General features: G+C 47.1%; 1 protein-coding gene across 3 annotated transcripts in view; it reads right to left on the bottom strand.

Annotated features, from left to right (window-relative positions):
• Nucleotides 1-1,719: 1,719 nt before the first annotated feature.
• The window catches only part of LOC142143318 (zinc finger protein 169-like), a 28,792-nt gene continuing 8,443 nt past the window's right edge, over nt 1,720-22,068 (bottom strand). Inside the window, exons 6-7 of one of the 3 annotated variants that reach the window (XR_012689503.1) lie at nt 5,322-6,245; nt 5,059-5,161 (exon numbers count right to left, since the gene is read on the bottom strand). Coding sequence is in view for 2 of the 3 variants with exons in the window: in XM_075201055.1 (XP_075057156.1) it covers nt 2,866-3,629 (764 nt within the window). In the remaining variant the exon portion in view is untranslated. Of the gene's footprint in view, nt 3,630-5,058; nt 6,246-22,068 lie in introns of those variants that run through there. The other 2 variants (XM_075201055.1, XM_075201056.1) reach the window with 2 other exon arrangements.

Raw genomic sequence — 22,068 nt, 5'->3', positions numbered from 1 at the left:
GAATCCTGAAGGATCACAGTAAATATACAATCAGAATCACAGATATAAAGTGCAGATATAATATTCACCACGATCACAAGACACAACCCAGCAGACGTCACAGCAGATAAGTTTCCTTAAGGTATAAAAACAGAATCAGATCTTTAGGGGCCTTAATTGGCCTAATTTCCCGGCACACTGTGTTTCTGAGCACACAAATGGCAATTACAGTAATAAAACTTTGCTTGCACCCCATAGAGCAAAAATCATTACAAAACATCCTGCGGAAACACAATGTGTGACGCTACTACAGCCCCTCGTAGCCCTTAGATTTCAGGAGTCACCAATAGAAGATTATATGACATATAATAAGGGTTTTGCACTTCCAGACCATAAATGAGAGGAGGCTGCTGGAAATACCAATGATCACATATTCGGAAGGTACTTGTCCATAGAGATCGTATCAACTCAAGCTGACTGCATGAAAGTGAACCAATCCAGAGTAACATCAGTAACATGAACATAACATAAAGCAGTGGGCACACAGGAAAGACTGAGCATCTGTAGGGGCAGAGGAAAGAAGAGAAGGGGTAAGGGGAAATAGAGAACAAGATCAGATTAGTTCCGGACATGTTGGTTAATGCAACTAAACCTGTGTGAGGATCTCACAGTTCGAACTCTCCAGTGCGTTGTCTAATTGGACCGTCACTAGTGCAGAGATGGGACTGGGTGTCGTCAGTGCAATGAGCAGACGACACTTTGTTATTAGCTTGCATCATCCTTTGAACCCCCACAGTGGCATGTCCAGTGAGGTCACAGCAAACATAACTGACACGCTCTGCTTTGTCATTTGACCTTGCTGTCCTTCTGAAGGACCATTTTGATCACTCTAAAACTTGTGGGATGCCATGTGATCCTTCTTTTATATCTTGGGGTTTATTTTATGCTTAGGCAATCACTTATGTGACTTATGTTTTTTGCTCTCTCTCACATGTAAATACAAATTGTCAGTAAAAGAGCCAAACAACAAAGAGCACCACCAAAATGGGAAGAAATGTGTTATTGTGTGAATATATTTCTATTAATGGGCACCTGGGGTATATTGTTGTAAATGCAGGAGGGTATGAAGGTGCTGCCATGTTTAAATGTGTATCACTGAATCAGGAAATCACATGTAAATTAGCATCTGGCTTGAGTCAAGGCGGATGGGGAAGGAATGACCTTGACAACCACATTCCGTTACTGCGCAGGAAGTCTCCATGGTGTGTGTGTTAGACCAAGCAATAGACATTGTTCTACATGAATCACGCAACTATTTGGGAATCACATATTACTGTTGATTGTGTTTACATCCAAATTTTATTATCTGATGATAACCATTAATAGGTGGAAGGAGAGACGTCTGACCTCTCACCAACCAAGAACTACTCTCCTATAACTAGTGAGCAGCCGACACTCAGCCGGTGAGCGTTCCATGTCCAAGTAACACCGGTAGTAAACTGCAGAGTAATACACTGCGGGAACAAGAGCTTGCACTCAGCTCATATCATGTGTCTTATAGACGAGGGGGTGCACAATCCATGAAGAGGTTACATATAAGTGAATATATTAAACACACCCCAAACATCATGTAACATAAAGGAATAAAACATATACTGCTATGGTGTAGCACATATTACAGCACAGATAACGCTGTGTCGGAGATTATAACACATTACCGCTGTCACATGACACAAGGAGGGCATTTACCAGTCATGGTTTAATACTTTATTACACACTGCCGCTTTATTACATCTAGCGCTATGCGCTGCCTGCTGTGTCGTCACATTGCTGTACCGTTATATAGCGTTGTCACAAAGTGCAAACCGTTTATTAGAGGGTGTGAGGGGTCACGGGGACCCAACCTGTGTATTACATCATACATAAGGCGTGTAAATGAGCGAGATCCCGATATTATACATTTATACTGTTCCTTGGACCTGTGACTCTCCGCCTGTGGAACAACAAGTCCCAGCACACCTCGGCAGCATCCTGGGCTCTTAGTAAAGTCCGGAAGTGAATTAGTCTTACTTTGCTCACATGTGAAGAACTGGGAATCCTGGAAAATTAATTTACATACATGAACGCATGAGGCGGATATAATCAAACCACCGAGCTTATTCCAAACCTGTCTACGGAGGACAGAAATATCACAGGACTTTTCTTCATCCCTAATGTTTAACAAAGGAAAATGATGACAGCAACGTTCACGTCCATGATAAAACTACTCCCAGTAACTTCTGTCTATGGAACAGAACGCTTCCTTATTCCTGATAACTGTGTGCAAAGCATCCGGGGGTGAATTACATTCCCGATATCCAGAGCAGTCATCTCACAGCTGTCCACAGTAGTGAACGACCCCCCAGAGTATTCTCTGCATCACACTTAGAGTTCTTATACCTCCAGTGACACAACGTCACCTCTTGTGGGGGGTACGAAACACCGTGTAAGGGGATCAGTATGAGTAGGTCCAGCCACGTGTAATCTAACCCCAGTAGTGTAGACCAGAAAACTTGGTCACCATTACACAACACAAAGATACAATACACTTCCGGTCGTTACAATGTGGCAGAGTCCCTGGGACACGGTGGTTTAATATAACGAGTCTGGGACCGGCTCTGTAGTGTTTGTATGCCTGTCCCCCACACAACGGAGACGGCCATTGTTAGGCTGAGCCAATATTCATCTTACCAAGTCACCAGGACCTACAGCCACCACGAGGCACTTAGCGACTCACTGCAGTCTCAGGAATATTACTTCAACCACAAAACAGCTGCCTCTCCCGGGGGGAGGTGAAGGGCACACAGAGAGGAACAATGAGGGGTAAGACCGTGCGTAGGTGGGAGGTCACAGAGGTTGGTTGCTCCAGGCCACCTCCGCTGTCCCCCCTCCTCTCTCCACGCCCTGCAGGATGTCCTCCACCACATGTACCCGGCTGTGCATGCGGAGCTGGGACTTGTATATAAACGTCCGATCACAGCGGGTGCACTGGTGGGGGCGGTCTCCAGTCATGTGAGTGCGCTGGTGTCGGTTGAGGTCAGAGTTCTGGCTGAAGCTCTTGGGGCACATGTTGCATTTATGGGGTTTCTCGCCGGTGTGGGTTCGGCGGTGGTGGATGAGGTTGGAGCTGTGTGTGAAGGTCTTGCCGCACTCGGTACACTGGAAGGGCCGCTCTCCTGTGTGTGTGCGCTGGTGGTCCTTCAGCTGGGTGCTTCGGCTAAAGCTCTTAGGACATTTCAGGCACTGGTACGGCCGCTCGCCGGTGTGTGTTCTCTGATGTTCCCTCAGCTGAGTGTTGCGCAGGAAACTCTTCTCACAATATGGACATTTATACTGCTTGACCCCGTCCATGCTGGTGGTCAGACCTGCCTGGAACCCGCCGGCAACGCTGGGGAGTCCCCAGTCTATAGCAAAGAGGTGAGCGCCCTCCTCGGTGGACACCAACGGCTGCTGCTGCACCATGAAACTCGGTAGCGATCCTCCGAGACGAGCGTGCTTCTCCTTCTCCTCATCAAAATACCGCAGCAAGTTCCCCACCACCACCTCGGGCAGCGGCTGGCTGGCTGGTACGGTCTTTACCGGATCCTCATGGTGACCGAGGGGGATGACATCTGTGTGGGGGGGGAAAGGAGATTTTAATGTGACTGAAAGTGATTCATCATTAGTCAAAATCAGGTTAAGGTGAATAAACTACAAATCTGCTAAATGAACGTAACAGGGTATCCCAAAATCAGCCTCTATCAGGAAGACTCGGTTAGATACACCGGGATCTACTGTACTCGCCCAGTGACTCTCATGGGGTGTATGCAGGGCTCCAGATATGTTTGAGGTCACAACCAACCACGTCAGTAACTAGGGTATACTCTAATAAACACAACATAAAGAAACGTCCAATACTAATACTACAGAGGGAAAACGAAGAAATAAAATTGTCTAACACTGACCACAACGTATCTCCAGGACTCTGACCCTATATTCCCAATCTTTTCTTTGTATTTGTGTAATATAAATATTTAGGGATGTATAAAAACACTGCTATAAAGAGGTTGGTGTCATGCGAGTAGTTTCGTGAAGCTCCGACAATAGACCACTGCTTGCTGTATTTATACACTTACATTCCGCGGAATTTATAGTCATGCGTTGTGTGGTCGGGAACACTAAAGGTGAATATTTTACTCATCTGTATTGTTATAGCATAATGATCATTTCAGTAATACTACCTCCATTGCTCCCTAATTAGTACAGTGCCATTGTTTGTGTTCTCTGACCCAGAATCCCTTTACCTTTGCCCAGAGCTGACATTATTTGTGATAACCTGCTCTGTGCATAAAGCCTGGGTATGTGAGGGACAACTTATAACTCTGTCTAGTACATACAATACATGTGTGACAAATGTTGCTTATATAATATACGTTTCCTGTAACCAACGTAAGAATATCTGTGTAACTACTAAGTCAGTCATACAACAAACGTTCCAGATTATCCACAGATCTGACAGGAACAAGTATGGCAGCCATCGTCGGACACTGCGCAGGCACATTACCACGGGGAGGTCGCAGAATGACGGATCTTTCTGGAGTGTTATTTCTGTTAAATGTGTAAAATAGACCAAATGGGACGTCAGACACGCCCTGATCCGGAGTGTATCTAACATCTACCTTTCATCTTCAGAGGGCTAGGTGCATGCAGTGTCATGAAGTGATAGAAGGCAGGCCTTAGCCTGTCGGAATGCTGCACGTTAGATACACTTCGATAAAGAATGTATCTAACCAACAATTAGACATAACATAGGTGTCTCGCCCTTTAATGAGACAAACATTACTTCTTACTGAACACGTATCAGAGGCCACGGTGGAGCATATTTATACGGGGGTCAACGTTTCATTGTAATCAACAGGTGATATCATTTTACCTTGGCTGCAGGATAATGGTAGTTTCTACAATGTTAATTCAAATATATAAAGAAATAAAACACCCTAAACAAAAGCACACCTTAAATATCCCGCTCTGATGCTCACCTCGATCAGCTAAGGACAAGCAACCCGTTCACACATGAAACACACCATGTTACAACCCCATACAGCCATAGACAAGCATCATGTGACCAGGGACCTCCAGGCAGACTCGTCATGTGACCAGGGACCTCCAAGGAAGACTCGTCGTGTGACCAGGGACCTCCAAGGAAGACTCGTCGTGTGACCAGGGACCTCCAAGGAAGACTCGTCGTGTGACCAGGGACCTCCAAGGAAGACTCGTCGTGTGACCAGGGACCTCCAAGGAAGACTCGTCATGTGACCAGAGACCTCCAGGCAGACTCGTCATGTGACCCAGAGACCTCCAGGCAGACTCATCATGTGACCCAGAGACCTCCAAGGAAAACTCGTCATGTGACCAGGGACCTCCAGGCAGACTAGTCATGTGACCAGGGACCTCCAGGCAGACTGGTCATGTGACCAGTGATGGCGGACGTGTACTGCACAGACATCTGGGGAGAGGTATCCATCGGAGAAATTCTGCTAATATGATTTTCAGATATACTGAATTATAAACCCTTATGCTGTGGCAGAGCCAGGATACTAAACTACCAAACTGAAAAACACTATCTAAAACATAAATAAGTTGGACGATACCCTGCGGGCCCTCCCTCAGTCCAGCTTTATGCTCTGGTTATCTGTCATCCATCGAGGTCATGCTGGACAGCCAGTCCTCTGTACGGTCCTCTCCTAATCCTGCCATGGGGAAGGGGAGGGAGCTGCGGTGGATGTTGTGGGCCTTCTTGAAGCTGTCTAACCAGCCATTGGAGGCTTTAAAGTCTTGGATGCCCATGTCACGGGCGATCTGCAGGGCCTTCTCTCGGATGATACGGCCAGACAAGGCTACGTCGGTGTCGCGGATAGATAGCAGCCAGTCCCACACGGCTGAGTTCAGCTGGTCGTTGGTGGTCCGCCTCCGCCGTCTGATGCGATCTCCACTAACATTGTTCTGCAGGGCGCTCAGCAGCTCCTCCCTGCGCTTGATGATCTGCACGATCTGCGCGCGGCTGACCCCGAACTGAGCGGCCAGGGACCCCACCGATTCGTTATTCTCGTAGGCACAGAGCACCAGGATCTTGTCTTTCAGTTTCAGCCCGTTGCGCTTGTGCACGGTCGGCTTCTCGCGGGAGGACCTGGGTGGAGTTCGGCTCTGCGGCGGATGTGTCCCTCCAGTGCAGGCGGGCTGGATCGGTGCTGGAAGGGACAGGAATGAACCAGGTTACAGGTCTGTGAGCCGGAGAAGAATCTGTATCCATCCCATCCAAAGCTGAGGACAAGACAGAACCCAAAACTTCTATCCAAACACATCAACAACAGTGACAAGAAATGCAATCATTGCTCCCAGAAATCAAACCCCTAAATACACCGCCAGCACCGGTACCACGATATTACAGCGGCCCAGCGGGTGAGGTAACTGGCCCGAGAGGAGGAATTCAACCATTCATCACCATCCACACACACACACACAAACTGCGGCCCGACCATCATCCACACACACGCACACACTGCGGCCCGACCTCCACCCACACCCACACACTATGGCCCGACCGCCATCCACACATACTGCGACCTGGCCACCATCCACACACACTGCGACCTGGCCACCATCCACACACACTGCGACCTGGCCACCATCCACACACACTGCGACCTGGCCACCATCCACACACACTGCGACCTGGCCACCATCCACACACACTGCGACCTGGCCACCATCCACACACACTGCGACCTGGCCACCATCCACACACACTGCGACCTGGCCACCATCCACACACACTGCGACCTGGCCACCATCCACACACACTGCGACCTGGCCACCATCCACACACACTGCGACCTGGCCACCATCCACACACACTGCGACCTGGCCACCATCCACACACACTGCGACCTGGCCACCATCCACACACACTGCGACCTGGCCACCATCCACACACACTGCGACCTGGCCACCATCCACACACACTGCGACCTGGCCACCATCCACACACACTGCGACCTGGCCACCATCCACACACACTGCGACCTGGCCACCATCCACACATACTGCGACCTGGCCACCATCCACACACTGCGACCTGGCCACCATCCACACATACTGCGGTCCAGCCATCAGCTATGTAGCCACGCCCGTAGAGTTGGGCATCAAAATCCAACTGAAATAAACGTTGTTTGAGTACAACTAGGCCGTGCACTTTATAGTGGTAGGACAATATGGGGTACACAGCACAGGAAGACGAAACCGAAGAGGATATTTTCAAAATAAATAAAAGATGATTATATCAGAAATGACCTGACGTACAAGGAATAGAGCGCCCCCTACTGTAGAAGATATCACGTTACCTCTGTTTCTATTACTACAGTCACACTGGTTATTACTATCATTATGCACCAGAAATCACTAACTCATGGTGCACAGGCCGGAGATTAATGGATGTGCCCAGTGTTTAGCCCCAGGGTCACACAACTAGATAACCAATGACATAGCCGACTAAGGCTACATAGTAAGTATTACAGTGACAGAGAGGGGGACACAGGACGGAACCATCACACTCAGAAAACCAACATTTATATAATGTAACATCACAAAACACAACAGTAAAAGATATCAGCAACTAGCGAGAACACTGAGCTCAGCCCTGTCATGTATATAATCATGGTGCTGTGTGTAGGGGGCAGGTAGTACAGTACATGTATATGATCATGGTGCTGTGTGTAGGGGATGCAGGTAGTACAGTACATGTATATGATGATCATGGTGCTGTGTGTAGGGGGCAGGTAGTACAGTACATGTATATGATCATGGTGCTGTGTGTAGGGGATGCAGGTAGTACAGTACATGTATATGATCATGGTGCTGTGTGTAGAGGATGCAGGTAGTACAGTACATGTATATGATCATGGTGCTGTGTGTAGGGGATGCAGGTAGTACAGTACATGTATATGATCATGGTGCTGTGTGTAGGGGATGCAGGTAGTACAGTACATGTATATGATCATGGTGCTGTGTGTAGGGGGCAGGTAGTACAGTACATGTATATGATCATGGTGCTGTGTGTAGGGGATGCAGGTAGTGCAGTACATGTATATGATCATGGTGCTGTGTGTAGGGGGCAGGTAGTACAGTACATGTATATGATCATGGTGCTGTGTGTAGGGGATGCAGGTAGTACAGTACATGTATATGATCATGGTGCTGTGTGTAGGGGATGCAGGTAGTACAGTACATGTATATGATCATGGTGCTGTGTGTAGGGGGCAGGTAGTACAGTACATGTATATGATCATGGTGCTGTGTGTAGGGGATGCAGGTAGTACAGTACATGTATATGATCATGGTGCTGTGTGTAGGGGGCAGGTAGTACAGTACATGTATATGATCATGGTGCTGTGTGTAGGGGATGCAGGTAGTACAGTACATGTATATGATCATGGTGCTGTGTGTAGGGGATGCAGGTAGTACAGTACATGTATATGATCATGGTGCTGTGTGTAGGGGGCAGGTAGTACAGTACATGTATATGATCATGGTGCTGTGTGTAGAGGATGCAGGTAGTACAGTACATGTATATGATCATGGTGCTGTGTGTAGAGGATGCAGGTAGTACAGTACATGTATATGATCATGGTGCTGTGTGTAGGGGGCAGGTAGTACAGTACATGTATATGATCATGGTGCTGTGTGTAGGGGGCAGGTAGTACAGTACATGTATATGATCATGGTGCTGTGTGTAGGGGGCAGGTAGTACAGTACATGTATATGATCATGATGCTGTGTGTAGGGGATGCAGGTAGTACAGTACATGTATATGATCATGGTGCTGTGTGTAGGGGGCAGGTAGTACAGTACATGTATATGATCATGGTGCTGTGTGTAGGGGGCAGGTAGTACAGTACATGCATATGATCATGGTGCTGTGTGTAGGGGGCAGGTAGTACAGTACATGTATATGATCATGGTGCTGTGTGTAGGGGGCAGGTAGTACAGTACATGTATATGATCATGGTGCTGTGTGTAGAGGATGCAGGTAGTACAGTACATGTATATGATCATGGTGCTGTGTGTAGGGGATGCAGGTAGTACAGTACATGTATATGATCATGGTGCTGTGTGTAGGAGATGCAGGTAGTACAGTACATGTATATGATCATGGTGCTGTGTGTAGAGGATGCAGGTAGTACAGTACATGTATATGATCATGGTGCTGTGTGTAAGGGGCAGGTAGTACAGTACATGTATATGATCATGGTGCTGTGTGTAGAGGGCAGGTAGTACAGTACATGTATATGATCATGGTGCTGTGTGTAGGAGATGCAGGTAGTACAGTACATGTATATGATCATGGTGCTGTGTGCAGGGGGCAGGTAGTACAGTACATGTATATGATCATGGTGCTGTGTGTAGGGGGCAGGTAGTACAGTACATGTATATGATCATGGTGCTGTGTGTAGGGGGCAGGTAGTACAGTACATGTATATGATCATGGTGCTGTGTGTAGGGGATGCAGGTAGTACAGTACATGTATATGATCATGGTGCTGTGTGTAGGGGGCAGGTAGTACAGTACATGTATATGATCATGGTGCTGTGTGTAGGGGGCAGGTAGTACAGTACATGTATATGATCATGGTGCTGTGTGTAGGGGATGCAGGTAGTACAGTACATGTATATGATGATCATGGTGCTGTGTGTAGGGGATGCATGTAGTACAGTACATGTATATGATCACGGTGCTGTGTGTAGGGGGCAGGTAGTACAGTACATGTATATGATCATGGTGCTGTGTGTAGGGGGCAGGTAGTACAGTACATGTATATGATCATGGTGCTGTGTGTAGGGGATGCAGGTTGTACAGTACATGTATATGATCATGGTGCTGTGTGTAGGGGATGCAGGTAGTACAGTACATGTATATGATCATGGTGCTGTGTGTAGGGGGCAGGTAGTACAGTACATGTATATGATCACGGTGCTGTGTGTAGGAGATGCAGGTAGTACAGTACATGTATATGATCATGGTGCTGTGTGTAGGGGGCAGGTAGTACAGTACATGTATATGATCATGGTGCTGTGTGTAGGGGGCAGGTAGTACAGTACATGTATATGATCATGGTGCTGTGTGTAGGGGGCAGGTAGTACAGTACATGTATATGATCATGGTGCTGTGTGTAGGGGGCAGGTAGTACAGTACATGTATATGATCATGGTGCTGTGTGTAGGGGGCAGGTAGTACAGTACATGTATATGATCATGGTGCTGTGTGTAGGGGGCAGGTAGTACAGTACATGTATATGATCATGGTGCTGTGTGTAGGGGGCAGGTAGTACAGTACATGTATATGATCATGGTGCTGTGTGTAGGGGATGCAGGTAGTACAGTACATGTATATAATCACGGTGCTGTGTGTAGGGGGCAGGTAGTACAGTACATGTATATGATCATGGTGCTGTGTGCAGGGGATGCAGGTAGTACAGTACATGTATATGATCATGGTGCTGTGTGCAGGGGGCAGGTAGTACACTACATGTATATGATCATGGTGCTGTGTGCAGGGGGCAGGTAGTACAGTACATGTATATGATAATGGTGCTGTGTGCAGGGGATGCAGGTAGTACAGTACATGTATATGATCATGGTGCTGTGTGTAGGGGATGCAGGTAGTACAGTACATGTATATGATCATGATGCTGTGTGTAGAGGATGCAGGTAGTACAGTACATGTATATGATCATGGTGCTGTGTGTAGGGGGCAGGTAGTACAGTACATGTATATGATAATGGTGCTGTGTGTAGGGGATGCAGGTAGTACAGTACATGTATATGATCATGGTGCTGTGTGTAGGGGATGCAGGTAGTACAGTACATGTATATGATCATGGTGCTGTGTGTAGGGGCAGGTAGTACAGTACATGTATATGATCATGGTGCTGTGTGTAGGGGATGCAGGTAGTACACTACATGTATATGATCATGGTGCTGTGTGCAGGGGGCAGGTGGTACACTACATGTATATGATCATGGTGCTGTGTGCAGGGGGCAGGTAGTACAGTACATGTATATGATAATGGTGCTGTGTGCAGGGGATGCAGGTAGTACAGTACATGTATATGATCATGGTGCTGTGTGTAGGGGATGCAGGTAGTACAGTACATGTATATGATCATGATGCTGTGTGTAGAGGATGCAGGTAGTACAGTACATGTATATGATCATGGTGCTGTGTGTAGGGGGCAGGTAGTACAGTACATGTATATGATAATGGTGCTGTGTGTAGGGGATGCAGGTAGTACAGTACATGTATATGATCATGGTGCTGTGTGTAGGGGATGCAGGTAGTACAGTACATGTATATGATGATCATGGTGCTGTGTGTAGGGGGCAGGTAGTACAGTACATGTATATGATCATGGTGCTGTGTGTAGGGGATGCAGGTAGTACAGTACATGTATATGATCATGGTGCTGTGTGTAGGGGATGCAGGTAGTACAGTACATGTATATGATCATGGTGCTGTGTGTAGGGGGCAGGTAGTACAGTACATGTATATGATCATGGTGCTGTGTGCAGGGGATGCAGGTAGTACAGTACATGTATATGATCATGGTGCTGTGTGTAGGGGATGCAGGTAGTACAGTACATGTATATGATCATGGTGCTGTGTGTAGGGGGCAGGTAGTACAGTACATGTATATGATCATGGTGCTGTGTGCAGGGGATGCAGGTAGTACAGTACATGTATATGATCATGGTGCTGTGTGTAGGGGGCAGGTAGTACAGTACATGTATATGATCATGGTGCTGTGTGTAGGGGATGCAGGTAGTACAGTACATGTATATGATCATGGTGCTGTGTGTAGGGGATGCAGGTACTACAGTACATGTATATGATCATGGTGCTGTGTGCAGGGGCAGGTAGTACAGTACATGTATATGATCATGGTGCTGTGTGTAGAGGATGCAGGTAGTACAGTACATGTATATGATCATGGTGCTGTGTGCAGGGGATGCAGGTAGTACAGTACATGTATATGATCATGGTGCTGTGTGCAGGGGCAGGTAGTACAGTACATGTATATGATCATGGTGCTGTGTGTAGGGGCAGGTAGTACAGTACATGTATATGATCATGGTGCTGTGTGTAGGGGCAGGTAGTACAGTACATGTATATGATCATGGTGCTGTATGTAGGGGATGCAGGTAGTACAGTACATGTATATGATCATGGTGCTGTGTGTAGGGGGCAGGTAGTACAGTACATGTATATGATCATGGTGCTGTGTGTAGGGGGCAGGTAGTACAGTACATGTATATGATCATGGTGCTGTGTGTAGGGGATGCAGGTAGTACAGTACATGTATATGATCATGGTGCTGTGTGTAGGGGATGCAGGTAGTACAGTACATGTATATGATCATGGTGCTGTGTGTAGGGGATGCAGGTAGTACAGTACATGTATATGATCATGGTGCTGTGTGTAGGGGATGCAGGTAGTACAGTACATGTATATGATCCTGGTGCTGTGTGCAGGGGATGCAGGTAGTACAGTACATGTATATGATCATGGTGCTGTGTGTAGGGGATGCAGGTAGTACAGTACATGTATATGATCATGATGCTGTGTGTAGGGGGCAGGTAGTACAGTACATGTATATGATCATGATGCTGTGTGTAGGGGGCAGGTAGTACAGTACATGTATATGATCATGATGCTGTGTGTAGGGGGCAGGTAGTACAGTACATGTATATGATCATGATGCTGTGTGTAGGGGGCAGGTAGTACAGTACATGTATATGATCATGGTGCTGTGTGTAGGGGATGCAGGTAGTACAGTACATGTATATGATCATGGTGCTGTGTGTAGGGGATGCAGGTAGTACAGTACATGTATATGATCATGGTGCTGTGTGTAGGGGATGCAGGTAGTACAGTACATGTATATGATCATGGTGCTGTGTGTAGGGGATGCAGGTAGTACAGCACATGTATATGATCATGGTGCAGTGTGTAGGGGGCAGGTAGTACAGTACATGTATATGATCATGGTGCTGTGTGTAGGGAATGCAGGTAGTACAGTACATGTATATGATCATGGTGCTGTGTGTAGGGGATGCAGGTAGTACAGTACATGTATATGATCATGGTGCTGTGTGTAGGGGGCAGGTAGTACAGTACATGTATATGATCATGGTGCTGTGTGCAGGTAGTACAGTACATGTATATGATCATGATGCTGTGTGCAGGGGATGCAGGTAGTACAGTACATGTATATGATCATGGTGCTGTGTGTAGGGGATGCAGGTAGTACAGTACATGTATATGATCATGGTGCTGTGTGTAGGGGATGCAGGTAGTACAGTACATGTATATGATCATGGTGCTGTGTGTAGGGGGCAGGTAGTACAGTACATGTATATGATCATGGTGCTGTGTGCAGGGGATGCAGGTAGTACAGTACATGTATATGATCATGGTGCTGTGTGTAGAGGATGCAGGTAGTACAGTACATGTATATGAGCATGGTGCTGTGTGCAGGGGATGCAGGTAGTACAGTACATGTATATGATCAGGATGCTGTGTGTAGGGGATGCAGGTAGTACAGTACATGTATATGATCATGGTGCTGTGTGTAGGGGATGCAGGTAGTACAGTACATGTATATGATGATCATGGTGCTGTGTGTAGGGGATGCAGGTAGTACAGTACATGTATATGATCATGGTGCTGTGTGTAGAGGATGCAGGTAGTACAGTACATGTATATGATCATGGTGCTGTGTGTAGGGGGCAGGTAGTACAGTACATGTATATGATCATGGTGCTGTGTGCAGGTAGTACAGTACATGTATATGATCATGATGCTGTGTGCAGGGGATGCAGGTAGTACAGTACATGTATATGATCATGGTGCTGTGTGTAGGGGATGCAGGTAGTACAGTACATGTATATGATCATGGTGCTGTGTGTAGGGGATGCAGGTAGTACAGTACATGTATATGATCATGGTGCTGTGTGTAGGGGGCAGGTAGTACAGTACATGTATATGATCATGGTGCTGTGTGCAGGTAGTACAGTACATGTATATGATCATGATGCTGTGTGCAGGGGATGCAGGTAGTACAGTACATGTATATGATCATGGTGCTGTGTGTAGGGGATGCAGGTAGTACAGTACATGTATATGATCATGGTGCTGTGTGCAGGGGCAGGTAGTACAGTACATGTATATGATCCTGGTGCTGTGTGTAGGGGATGCAGGTAGTACAGTACATGTATATGATCATGGTGCTGTGTGTAGGGGATGCAGGTAGTACAGTACATGTATATGATCAGGATGCTGTGTGTAGGGGATGCAGGTAGTACAGTACATGTATATGATCATGGTGCTGTGTGTAGGGGGCAGGTAGTACAGTACATGTATATGATCATGGTGCTGTGTGTAGAGGATGCAGGTAGTACAGTACATGTATATGATCAGGATGCTGTGTGTAGGGGATGCAGGTAGTACAGTACATGTATATGATCATGGTGCTGTGTGTAGAGGGCAGGTAGTACAGTACATGTATATGATCATGGTGCTGTGTGTAGAGGATGCAGGTAGTACAGTACATGTATATGATCAGGATGCTGTGTGTAGGGGATGCAGGTAGTACAGTACATGTATATGATCATGGTGCTGTGTGTAGGGGGCAGGTAGTACAGTACATGTATATGATCATGGTGCTGTGTGTAGGGGATGCAGGTAGTACAGTACATGTATATGATCATGGTGCTGTGTGTAGAGGATGCAGGTAGTACAGTACATGTATATGATCATGGTGCTGTGTGCAGGGGATGCAGGTAGTACAGTACATGTATATGATCAGGATGCTGTGTGTAGGGGATGCAGGTAGTACAGTACATGTATATGATGATCATGGTGCTGTGTGTAGGGGATGCAGGTAGTACAGTACATGTATATGATCATGGTGCTGTGTGTAGGGGATGCAGGTAGTACAGTACATGTATATGATGATCATGGTGCTGTGTGTAGGGGGCAGGTAGTACAGTACATGTATATGATCATGGTGCTGTGTGTAGAGGATGCAGGTAGTACAGTACATGTATATGATCATGGTGCTGTGTGTAGGGGATGCAGGTAGTACAGTACATGTATATGATCATGGTGCTGTGTGTAGGGGATGCAGGTAGTACAGTACATGTATATGATCATGGTGCTGTGTGCAGGGGATGCAGGTAGTACAGTACATGTATATGATCAGGATGCTGTGTGTAGGGGATGCAGGTAGTACAGTACATGTATATGATGATCATGGTGCTGTGTGTAGGGGATGCAGGTAGTACAGTACATGTATATGATCATGGTGCTGTGTGTAGGGGGCAGGTAGTACAGTACATGTATATGATCATGGTGCTGTGTGTAGGGGGCAGGTAGTACAGTACATGTATATGATCATGGTGCTGTGTGTAGGGGGCAGGTAGTACAGTACATGTATATGATCATGATGCTGTGTGTAGGGGGCAGGTAGTACAGTACATGTATATGATCATGGTGCTGTGTGTAGGGGATGCAGGTAGTACAGTACATGTATATGATCATGGTGCTGTGTGTAGAGGATGCAGGTAGTACAGTACATGTATATGATCATGGTGCTGTGTGCAGGGGATGCAGGTAGTACAGTACATGAATATGATCAGGATGCTGTGTGTAGGGGATGCAGGTAGTACAGTACATGTATATGATGATCATGGTGCTGTGTGTAGGGGATGCAGGTAGTACAGTACATGTATATGATCATGGTGCTGTGTGTAGAGGATGCAGGTAGTACAGTACATGTATATGATCATGGTGCTGTGTGTAGGGGGCAGGTAGTACAGTACATGTATATGATCATGGTGCTGTGTGTAGGGGGCAGGTAGTACAGTACATGTATATGATCATGGTGCTGTGTGTAGGGGGCAGGTAGTACAGTACATGTATATGATCATGGTGCTGTGTGTAGGGGGCAGGTAGTACAGTACATGTATATGATCATGGTGCTGTGTGTAGGGGATGCAGGTAGTACAGTACATGTATATGATGATCACGGTGCTGTGTGTAGGGGATGCAGGTAGTACAGTACATGTATATGATCATGGTGCTGTGTGTAGGGGGCAGGTAGTACAGTACATGTATATGATCATGATGCTGTGTGTAGGGGATGCAGGTAGTACAGTACATGTATATAATCACGGTGCTGTGTGTAGGAGATGCAGGTAGTACAGTACATGTATATGATCATGGTGCTGTGTGTAGGGGATGCAGGTAGTACAGTACATGTATATGATCATGGTGCTGTGTGTAGGGGGCAGGTAGTACAGTACATGTATATGATCATGGTGCTGTGTGTAGGAGATGCAGGTAGTACAGTACATGTATATAATCACGGTGCTGTGTGTAGGAGATGCAGGTAGTACAGTACATGTATATGATCATGGTGCTGTGTGTAGGGGGCAGGTAGTACAGTACATGTATATGATCATGGTGCTGTGTGTAGGAGATGCAGGTAGTACAGTACATGTATATGATCATGGTGCTGTGTGTAGGGGATGCAGGTAGTACAGTACATGTATATGATCATGGTGCTGTGTGTAGGGGGCAGGTAGTACAGTACATGTATATAATCACGGTGCTGTGTGTAGGAGATGCAGGTAGTACAGTACATGTATATGATCATGGTGCTGTGTGTAGGGGATGCAGGTAGTACAGTACATGTATATGATCATGGTGCTGTGTGTAGGGGATGCAGGTAGTACAGTACATGTATATGATCATGGTGCTGTGTGTAGGGGATGCAGGTAGTACAGTACATGTATATGATCATGGTGCTGTGTGTAGGGGATGCAGGTAGTACAGCACATGTATATGATCATGGTGCAGTGTGTAGGGGGCAGGTAGTACAGTACATGTATATGATCATGGTGCTGTGTGTAGGGAATGCAGGTAGTACAGTACATGTATATGATCATGGTGCTGTGTGTAGGGGATGCAGGTAGTACAGTACATGTATATGATCCTGGTGCTGTGTGCAGGGGATGCAGGTAGTACAGTACATGTATATGATCAGGATGCTGTGTGTAGGGGATGCAGGTAGTACAGTACATGTATATGATGATCATGGTGCTGTGTGTAGGGGATGCAGGTAGTATAGTACATGTATATGATCATGGTGCTGTGTGTAGGGGATGCAGGTAGTACAGTACATGTATATGATCAGGATGCTGTGTGTAGGGGATGCAGGTAGTACAGTACATGTATATGATGATCATGGTGCTGTGTGTAGGGGATGCAGGTAGTACAGTACATGTATATGATCATGGTGCTGTGTGTAGGGGGCAGGTAGTACAGTACATGTATATGATCATGGTGCTGTGTGTAGAGGATGCAGGTAGTACAGTACATGTATATGATGATCATGGTGCTGTGTGTAGGGGGCAGGTAGTACAGTACATGTATATGATCATGGTGCTGTGTGTAGGGGGCAGGTAGTACAGTACATGTATATGATCATGGTGCTGTGTGTAGGAGATGCAGGTAGTACAGTACATGTATATGATCATGGTGCTGTGTGTAGGGGGCAGGTAGTACAGTACATGTATATGATCATGGTGCTGTGTGTAGGGGGCAGGTAGTACAGTACATGTATATGATCATGGTGCTGTGTGTAGGGGATGCAGGTAGTACAGTACATGTATATGATCATGGTGCTGTGTGTAGGGGGCAGGTAGTACAGTACATGTATATGATCATGGTGCTGTGTGTAGAGGATGCAGGTAGTACAGTACATGTATATGATCATGGTGCTGTGTGTAGGGGGCAGGTAGTACAGTACATGTATATGATCATGATGCTGTGTGTAGGGGATGCAGGTAGTACAGTACATGTATATGATCATGGTGCTGTGTGTAGGGGGCAGGTAGTACAGTACATGTATATGATCATGGTGCTGTGTGTAGGGGGCAGGTAGTACAGTACATGTATATGATCATGGTGCTGTGTGTAGGAGATGCAGGTAGTACAGTACATGTATATGATCATGGTGCTGTGTGTAGGAGATGCAGGTAGTACAGTACATGTATATGATCATGGTGCTGTGTGTAGGGGATGCAGGTAGTACAGTACATGTATATGATCATGGTGCTGTGTGTAGGGGGCAGGTAGTACAGTACATGTATATGATCATGGTGCTGTGTGCAGGGGATGCAGGTAGTACAGTACATGTATATGATCATGATGCTGTGTGCAGGGGATGCAGGTAGTACAGTACATGTATATGATGATCATGGTGCTGTGTGCAGGGGGCAGGTAGTACAGTACATGTATGTATATGATCATGGTGCTGTGTGTAGGGGATGCAGGTAGTACAGTACATGTATATGATCATGGTGCTGTGTGCAGGGGATGCAGGTAGTACAGTACATGTATATGATGATCATGGTGCTGTGTGTAGGGGGCAGGTAGTACAGTACATGTATATGATCATGGTGCTGTGTGTAGGGGGCAGGTAGTACAGTACATGTATATGATCATGGTGCTGTGTGTAGGGGATGCAGGTAGTACAGTACATGTATATGATCATGGTGCTGTGTGTAGGGGATGCAGGTAGTACAGTACATGTATATGATCATGGTGCTGTGTGTAGGGGATGCAGGTAGTACAGTACATGTATATGATCATGGTGCTGTGTGTAGGGGGCAGGTAGTACAGTACATGTATATGATCATGGTGCTGTGTGTAGGGGATGCAGGTAGTACAGTACATGTATATGATCATGGTGCTGTGTGTAGGGGATGCAGGTAGTACAGTACATGTATATGATCATGGTGCTGTGTGTAGGGGGCAGGTAGTACAGTACATGTATATGATCATGGTGCTGTGTGTAGGGGATGCAGGTAGTACAGTACATGTATATGATCATGGTGCTGTGTGTAGGGGGCAGGTAGTACAGTACATGTATATGATCATGGTGCTGTGTGTAGGGGGCAGGTAGTACAGTACATGTATATGATCATGGTGCTGTGTGTAGGGGATGCAGGTAGTACAGTACATGTATATGATCATGGTGCTGTGTGTAGGGGATGCAGGTAGTACAGTACATGTATATGATCATGGTGCTGTGTGTAGGGGATGCAGGTAGTACAGTACATGTATATGATCATGGTGCTGTGTGTAGGGGATGCAGGTAGTACAGTACATGTATATGATCATGGTGCTGTGTGTAGGGGGCAGGTAGTACAGTACATGTATATGATCATGGTGCTGTGTGTAGGGGATGCAGGTAGTACAGTACATGTATATGATCATGGTGCTGTGTGTAGGGGCAGGTAGTACAGTACATGTATATGATCATGGTGCTGTATGTAGGGGATGCAGGTAGTACAGTACATGTATATGATCATGGTGCTGTGTGTAGGGGATGCAGGTAGTACAGTACATGTATATGATCATGGTGCTGTGTGTAGGGGGCAGGTAGTACAGTACATGTATATGATCATGGTGCTGTGTGTAGGGGATGCAGGTAGTACAGTACATGTATATGATCATGGTGCTGTGTGTAGGGGATGCAGGTAGTACAGTACATGTATATGATCATGGTGCTGTGTGTAGGGGATGCAGGTAGTACAGTACATGTATATGGGAGGAATGAGACTTATACATAAGTATTGTACAGAGAGAAAATAACATATTTCAGTAGAGTATAAACCACAGATGATGCTCACATTAATATACGTACTAGTTACTTCCCACATAACAGACTGGACATAGTAAGTGCGCATAATCTTCAGATTATTATTGAAACATAAAACCACATTGGAATGGCAGTCATATCATTCAGGCAGACGGTAGTGGAGAGTGTTAGCACATCGTCATAATTCTCATGTCTGACTGATTAATACAGGACTCCAGTCCCTAAACCCGCTGTGTATTAGGAGAAAACCCATAGCGGTGGCCCCATCGATTAGCTGATCAGTTTGGTAACAGTATTATGGGAGTCGTGGCTGCAGACGGAGCTCTGTCGAAAGTCCTCATACCCCACTCCACAAGCCTCTAACCAGCCCCGCCCACGCAAGCCTCTAACCCAGTGGTTCCCAAACTTTTGCAGTTCGCGGCACCCTTAGAGTTTCCATAATTATTTCAAGGCACCCCTCCAAAATAATTACTGAGCAGTCCTGTTTTAGAAGTAGTTGGGTCAAAAAATTGTAATAAGTATTTAGGTCAGGACAGAAATACCTATTTAGTTGTATACAAAAAAGCTGTCACTGCGTGAGAGAGGAGGATGCTGGGTCCCGGCGCCGCGCCGATTGGTAAGTTTTTGTGTTGTTTGTTTTTTCAATGACTGAACCGCGGCACCCCTGTGACAGCGCCGCGGCACCCCTGTGGCAGCGCCGCGGCACCCCTGTGGCAGCGCCGCGGCACCCCTGTGGCAGCGCCGCGGCACCCCTGTGGCAGCGCCGCGGCACCCCTGTGACAGCGCCGCGGCACCCCTGTGACAGCGCCGCGGCACCCCTGTGGCAGCGCCGCGGCACCCCTGTGGCAGCGCCGCGGCACCCCTGTGGCAGCGCCGGGGCACCCCTGTGGCAGCGCCGGGGCACCCCTGTGGCAGCGCCGCGGCACCCCTGTGACAGCGCCGCGGCACCCCTGTGACAGCGCCGCGGCACCCCTGTGACAGCGCCGCGGCACCCCTGTGACAGCGCCGCGGCACCCCTGTGACAGCGCCGCGGCACCCCTGTGACAGCGCCGCGGCACCCCTGTGACAGCGCCGCGGCACCCCTGTGACAGCGACGCGGCACCCCTGTGACAGCGCCGCGGCACCCCTGTGACAGCGCCGTGACACCCCTGGGAGCCGCGGCGCACACTTTGGGAACCGCCGTTTTAACCTGCCCCGCCCCCGCCAGCCTCTAACCTGCCCCACTGCATAAATCTGTCCTCCTGTGTGAGGACCTCAGCGGTCTCAGTATTCATCTGACGGACATGAGAATTATTGCTCCTATGAACAAACGGCCCGGGGGACAGACCACCTGGCTAATGCTGCCGTCATGGCAGTAAATGATGAAGCTATAAAGTTACTGACTGCTGTAAAGCAGGTGACAACCACTGTAACTCTCAGCAGTGTTACCAGTACACAGAGGTGAGGACAGGACTCAATGTGTGGCTGAGGACGTGGTGTTATGAGATTTGGATTAATAGAACACAGTCATGTTATCTGGTAAGATAGGGGACTATACAAAAGGGACGGCCTGCACCCATCTTCTAGGGGAACCAGAATACTAAGTGAGCAGTTTGGAAGCTTCATCAGGAACTATTTAAACTACAGAGGGGGACAGTGAACTAAACAGGAATAAAACTATCTGCTCCCCCAACTAAGAGATATCGTTTCTGCAGGTTAATAGTATAGAAAACATATCGACAGCAACAGAAGATAATGCGGATCAAAATAAACTGAGAGAGATGAACATAGAAGATAGGGACAGAAGATGCAGAAAACTCTTAGAGCGATGTGAGCTAATGCTGGGAGATTAGGAAATAAAATCCCAGAACTAATTGCTTTAATGACAAGGGATGATCTGGATATTGTGGCTATTAGAGACATGGTGCAATGACTGGGACATAGCTATACCGGGATATACTTTATTTAGGAAGGACAGAGTGGGAAGAATCGGAGGAGGAGGGGGAGCAATGTATGTGATATAAAAAACCTGAGGCTCTTTTGGTGACCATATAAACGGGGGACAAGGTTGTTCTTCATACTGGAATGATCTATAGATCACCAGGTCAGGAACTTACTGCAGGACATCAATAAAATGGCATTAAAGGGAGAGGTAATAATCATGGGAGACTTTAATCTACATGGTGTGACCGGAGGAGGGGTCTTCTGCTAGTTCCACTAGAAGTAGGGACATTGCAGGGAGCATCCCTCAAGCAGGTGGTGAGTGAGGCCACTCGGAGAGACGCAATATTAGACTCATTTCTTTCAAA

This window comes from Mixophyes fleayi, chromosome 3 (genome assembly GCF_038048845.1).
Source record: "Mixophyes fleayi isolate aMixFle1 chromosome 3, aMixFle1.hap1, whole genome shotgun sequence".
Taxonomy (NCBI): domain Eukaryota; kingdom Metazoa; phylum Chordata; class Amphibia; order Anura; family Limnodynastidae; genus Mixophyes; species Mixophyes fleayi.
The sequence above is the reverse complement of the archived record's forward strand: the minus strand, read 5'-3'. Positions and strand labels throughout refer to the sequence as shown.